Source organism: Bison bison, unplaced genomic scaffold (genome assembly GCF_000754665.1).
Source record: "Bison bison bison isolate TAMUID 2011002044 unplaced genomic scaffold, Bison_UMD1.0 scf7180017864230, whole genome shotgun sequence".
In the NCBI taxonomy this organism is placed as follows: Eukaryota; Metazoa; Chordata; class Mammalia; order Artiodactyla; family Bovidae; genus Bison; species Bison bison.
In genome coordinates, this window is record NW_011494802.1 from 489,362 (window position 1) to 495,847 (window position 6,486).

Below are 6,486 nucleotides of genomic sequence, written 5' to 3' on the forward strand. Positions count from 1 at the left end.
TCTAGCTTCCGGCATACACCATGCTCTCTCATTAGCAGCCAAGAGATTTGCTCTGGTTACTCTCTCTGCCTTCATGAACACCACTTCTCCTCTACCGTAAACCTTGCTGGCAGTCTCCTCCTCATTTTCCCGGCTAACTACCACGTGCTCTAGAGGCTTTCCCAGGTTCCTCCAGGCTGTGTCAACTGCTTGACCTCTGGGCCCCTAATCACAGCATATTACCAAGCAGCTTTACCTGGATCTTTCCCTCGAGACTCTAACTTCTCAGGGGAGAGAGCATCTTAATTCATTTTTGTATTTTCACTGTCTGGTATAGAGTAAGTGGTGACCTTCAGTTGAAAAAGACAAGGAGGCATTTGACTTACCTTTGGTTTTTTGGGCAGGGATTAGGAGTACATGGATCCTTTGAGATGCATGATCCAAACTCAAACTGATGGTCCTGAAGGCCCACACAGCGAGCAATGCAGGCGCTGGGGTAAGTGCGTCCATTCTGCCCACAAACGGGGACAAACTGATCTGCACAGTTGCAGGGCAGACCTGCAGGGGGACAGCACCTCAGCAACTGCTCTTGTATGGCCCCTTCCTCTGTTTCCTAATTAAGGTAAACCACTGACAAGCAGCCAGAGGTCTCAGGTTAAAACAGAATTTAACATTAGGTCAGGGGGGTGGGGGGAGGATGGGGAGCTGAATGGAAGGGGGCATATCCTCCCATCTCAGTGTTTTTAAAGGTGGCAAGGTTCTGAAAAGCCATGTGTCTGCACAATGACTTTCCTTTGTTCCATTTATTGCCTGCTAACTGAGGGTTTCCAGATCTTGATCCCAGGGGTAGAGATCCTTGCAAACTAAACTACGGGTAGGAAACTACGGGTAGGAGAATGTTTCTCCCAATTTGATATATAGAATCTGGAATTTAGATGTTTGATTCTGGTTTAGGGGATTTCCAGAATGTTCAAGGATAATACCAAAAAACAAGACAAAGAATGAAGGTTGTAAACGCCTCACATAGGTTCTTTCCACCTCCTTAGGGAGGAGAAAGAACAAGAAGTTAGTAACTTGGGAAGATATTGTAACTTAAAACTTAAGAATTTTTATGAACATCTCCTTCTGAGTCCTGTGTAGACTGTGGCCCTATTTGAGTCCCCCAGATGTGTATACTTTGTGGCCAGTAAAATCTCCTTAGAATCTGCTAGCTAAATACTGTTTATTTTTTTATTTTTTTGTCTGTGCCACATGCCTTATGGGATTTTAGTTCCTTGACCAGGGATCCACTGGACTACCAGGGAAATCCCATTAAATAGCCATTGATGTAACTTATCCCAGGACATGAGGGGCTACACACTACAGGGAAAAAGGGTCCTGCTAGTTGTAAACTTTAACTTCTAAAAACATTGTGATGATGTAAATAAGTAAAAGTCTTCCTTGTAAATCTTTAGCTCATTTCTCATCCCACATCATTTTTCGGTTTCTCTAGGCAGAATGAATTGTCCTCATCAGAGCACAGCAGATAAAGGATAAAAATAAAGGACAACAACAACAAGACAATAAAGTAGCAAACCCTGGCACTCATTAGGGTGGATAGAGGATGGGATGGAGCTGGTCCTGCCTCTATTTCCCCATCAGTCTGCATTCACTTCTTGTTTCTGATCTCCCTTTTATTTCCAATGTGCTAGAGATACAAGGTTGGTAAACCCTATTCTGTTCTCTTCCTACCCTATTCCATGTGTAATACCAACTCAGAGTCAAGCTGCTGCTGCAACAGCAAGAAATGGTTTAAGGGCAACTACCTAACTCCTCTTTGCCCAGAACCAGATTTGGGAAAAAAGTAGATACCAGCAAATACTGGCAACTATGCTGTTGCTGTTGACAACTGGAGTTTCTTCTCAAGAAAAGAGCATCTCATCTCACTAACCTTGTCACTTACTGTGGCTGATGTGAGCATAATACCAGCAGCATAAAGCCTAGGAAAGTCAAGAAAGTAACATTCTTGATTGACTGTTCATAAAAATTAAGTTTCAAAATTACAATAATTTCCCAAGTTACTTTCCTGTTTTCCCCCTCCCTAAGGAGATATGAATGGAAGGAATCTATGTAAGGTGTTTACAACCTCTGTCTTTGTCTTGCTATTGTTACCACCCTTCAACATTCCAGAAAACTCCCAGACTTGACATACCTAAATTCTAGATTTTATATCTAGATTGGGAGAAACATTCTTTACTTTTTCTTCCAGTAGCTTTGTTTATAGGGGTCCCTGCCTATATGAATCCAGAAAGCCAAGGTAGGACAAGGAAGAACATGGTTAAAGAAAACAAACACAGAAACAAATTTACAAAATACAGGGACACTTTGGACTATAGTGGTAGGGGCAAATGGGTATTTCAGCAGGTAGAAAAACTCCATGTAACTAAAACTATACCAATCACTGGCCCTGTTCTTTTTGACTTACGGAATTCCAAAAGGACCTTAAGAAACCACTTACTTTAATGCCTTCACTTTATAGAGGAGGAAGCGATCCAGAGAGCAAAGTACCTTGCTCTCAGGTTATGTATTTACTTTACTGTGAACATTTGCAGTTAATGAGATGCTGCCTTCAAGGGAAAATGGGTACAGAGGATGAGGAAAGCTGCTGGATCACCACGGTTACCTGTGAAGGTACGACGGTCATCTTCTGAGCTGTGCTCACTGAGACACAGGCGGGTAGAACACACCAAATTGCCAGCAAAACAAGAACAGATATTGCAGTCGACATTAAAGGAAGTTCCATGACCTGAGAGAAAGAGAAATAAAATGCTAATTTATGTCATGAATTTATAAATAAATCACAAATTAAAAATTACATAGTTTAAAAAGTTTTAAAATAGAAATTCTTGAAAGATGACTTCTGAATATATAAACTAGGGAATTAAACTTGTAATACTGGTATTTTCATATTGACCTCCCACCATATCCCCTCCAAACCCCTAATATGCTCATCTCACTAGACTGCTCCAAATTCTCTCCTATCTTATCATGTAAAGCATGACTTCAATTCCTCATCCGAGGTTCTTTTGTACAGAAAAGGTATTTACTCAGTGAAAGTTTATGGAAAGAATGAGTTTATCTTCTGATGTTTTCTGTGACTCAAGGTACCTATGTTACATTTTAGCTAATTAGAATATGGACTAAGCAATGAATACCTGACTTGCTGGTCTAAGCAGAAATTTGCAAGCTCTTTTTAGTCAAAAGTACTCTTCTTAAAGTAAGATCTCACACAGAAGAGTAAAACAAGAGGCATATAAAAGCTGAACTACTCTAGTTGATGGGGAGGGGGATGGATGTAGAGGTAGCAGAATGAGCAGGTGGGGTGGGGAGCACATTCTCAAAAGTGGTATTTTTTTTCACAGTTTTTGAGGTTATATATTGATATGAAGAGTTACTAAGGGCTATAAGCAAAAGATGGTTTAAGGAAGCACTGAGAAAGCAAGATCCTCAGACTTTTAGAGAAGGTGATCAAACGGGGAGGTACTCTTAATGTGCTCTCTCCCAACCCCTAACCAACAGTGTAGTTCCCATCCCTTTGGTTTCCATGATGTCAACCTCTGGGTTTTACTTCTGGGAAAGGGGCAAAGCAGAGACAGACTGTTGAGAAAGGGGTGGGAAGGAGCAGACCTGTGTCCTTGCCTATGGAGCGCAAGGGCTTTATTGTCAAATAGGCCTAGGACTGAATTCTGCTTTGGTCATTTACTAGCTGGGTGACCTCTCTAAGCATCAGCTTCCTTATTAGTACCCATATCAAACAACTGGGAGGATTTAATGAGATAACACAGGCCAAGACTTAGCGCAGTATTAGCACACAGTAAAGAGTTCAGTAAGTGTTAGTTACTATCAGCTGTTAGTAGTCCCTTCTTGATGAGGCTTCTAAGAAGGTTCCTTAGAAGTCCTTGTGTTCCACAGAGTTTGAAAAATACTTCCCTAGAATATCTGATTTGTAGACTTTTACTCTCTGGTGAGAACCCATCCAATGTTCTCCCTACCAAGTTAATAAAACTAATCTTGTGTTAAAAACAAAACAAAACAAAAAAACAAAAACAGTTCAAGACTCACTTTTTCTTTTTCCTCCAACAATACAAGACTTCTGAAGGTCTATACAGTGCATCTCTATACAGTTTTCTAAGAGTCCACTTTGCCCACACGAGCAAATTTTATAACAACCAACTTCCCCTGCAGATGATGGCACCTGGATCAGTGTCCCTTGACGGACAATAAAATCAGATGCTTCTCCCAATTTGCAGCCTGTAGGGACAAAAATGAGCTGAGAGAGCTGGTACTGTTCCCTGATATTGTTTTGTGATATCAGATACACTTCACATAAGTTTTATAGATATTGTGTGGCCACTAAAGATTACATAATAGAACTTTCACTAAACTAGGGAATTGCTTTGGTTCAACTGGCCACAAACAAACAAAAATTCCACGTTCAGTCTGTGAAGTAGTGGTGATTAAAGGACACATACCCCAAAGTTAGAAATAGTTCTTACAAAAATGCTGTAAGATAAGTAGTTCTTAAAATTTTTTAAGGCTTATCAAATATATTTTAAAAACACAGGTATTTTTTTAAATGTAACATGGCAACTGAGAGTAATTTTAGAATAATCTGGTCAGAAAACTTTTAGTGATAGAATAAAGACACATCTTAAATTCAAAGAAAAGTGAATACTTGATTGGACTTAGGGAAAACCCGTTTATTTTCAATTTTAACAAGATTTATTATGATGCTATAGCTTATGTAGTATTATACAAATATTATAAGTGGCCCTTTGAGATATGCTTATTTAATTTTTTTTTTTTTCCTTTTTACTTCCCATGTTTAAAAACTAGCCCAAGGTTCTTTTTTCCTTTGGTTGTCAAGAACCTTATGACTCATTATGAGAATCTGGTTTTGAAAGTGAAATAAGTTTACAATCTAAATGACTACTGAAAATTATTTTTTTGTCTTCCTCTGCTTACATATATAATACACGTTTATTTGAAAAACATAATTTAGAAAATGATCTTATTCCAAAGATAACTGCTATAAAGAAACAACAGCAGCACATACCCTTGCCCATCCCACACCCCACCCCACCTCTTACCCTGAACACAAGAGTATGGAAGGCAGGGATCACCAGATGGACACCCTTTCCGGTTTACCTCACAGAGTTCATTAGCAGGGCAAGGGTTTGGGTTACAAGGATGAGTCACCTCTTCTACAATGTTACCTAAAGAACTTGGCCCTGAAAATACAAAAACAGATCAGTTTAAACACCCAAAAGAGTAGAAGAGGTCTGTAAATTGTCTGAATTAATGACATCTGAAACAAATGGACAGCTCATGAGGTCTGTATAGTCAAAGCTATGGTTCTTCTACTAGTCATGTATTGATGTGACAGTTGGACCATAAAGAAGGCTGAGCACCAAAGAATTGATGCTTTCAAACTGTGGTGCTGGACGAGACTCTTGAGGGTCCCTTGATCAACAAGGAAATCCAATCAGTCAATCCTAAAGGAAATCAACCCTGAATATTCATTGGAAGGACTGATGCTGAAGCTGAAGCTCCAATGCTTTGGTCATCTGATGTGAAGAGCTGACTCAACAGAAAAGACCCTGATGCTGGGAACGTTGAGGGCAGGAGCAGAAGGGGGTGGCAGAGGATGAGATGGTTGGTTGGCATCATCAACTCAATAAACATGAGTTTAAGCAAACTCTGAGAGATAGTGAAGGACAGGGAAACCTGGCATGCTGCAGTCCATGGGGTGGCAAAGGACTGGACATGACTGAGGGACTGAAAAACAACATGAGGTATGATTCAAGTGAGTTATTGAAATGGATTTCCTGATCAACTGTGCATTTCCATAAACAAACATTCATTCATTTGTTTATTTATTGGGTGCCTAAGATAATGCCCATGAATCAAGGCAAATTGGAAGTGGTCAAACAAGAGATGGCAAGAGTGAACGTCGACATTCTAGAAATCAGCTAACTAAAAGGGACTGGAATGGGTGAATTTAACTCAGATGACCATTATATCTACTACTGTGGGCAAGAATCCCTTAGAAGAAATGGAGTAGCCATCATGGTCAACAAAAGAGTCCGAAATGCAGTACTTGGATGCAATCTCAAAAACGACAGAATGATCTCTGTTCGTTTCCAAGGCAAACCATTCAATATCACAGTGATCTAAGTCTATGCCCCAACCAGTAATGCTGAAGAAGCTGAAGTTGAATGGTTCTATGAAGACCTACAAGACCTTTTAGAACTAACACCCAAAAAAGATGTTCTTTTCATTATAGGGGACTGGAATGCAAAAGTAGGAAGTCAAGAAACACCTGGAGTAACAGGCAAATTTGGCCTTGGAATACGGAATGAAGCAGGGCAAAGGCTAATAGAGTTTTGCCAAGAAAATGCACTGGTCATAGCAAACACCCTCTTCCAACAACACAAGAGAAGACTCTACACATGGACATCAATAGAT

The 6,486-nt window shown here is 40.0% G+C and overlaps 1 protein-coding gene across 1 annotated transcript in view; it reads right to left on the bottom strand.

Annotated features, from left to right (window-relative positions):
• The window catches only part of RECK (reversion-inducing-cysteine-rich protein with kazal motifs), an 81,387-nt gene that overhangs the window by 13,047 nt on the left and 61,854 nt on the right, over positions 1-6,486 (bottom strand). Inside the window, exons 13-16 of the mRNA XM_010846055.1 lie at positions 5,109-5,249; positions 4,081-4,269; positions 2,642-2,764; positions 366-537 (exon numbers count right to left, since the gene is read on the bottom strand). Of these exons, the coding sequence (XP_010844357.1) occupies positions 366-537; positions 2,642-2,764; positions 4,081-4,269; positions 5,109-5,249 (625 nt within the window). The remainder of the gene's footprint in view (positions 1-365; positions 538-2,641; positions 2,765-4,080; positions 4,270-5,108; positions 5,250-6,486) is intronic.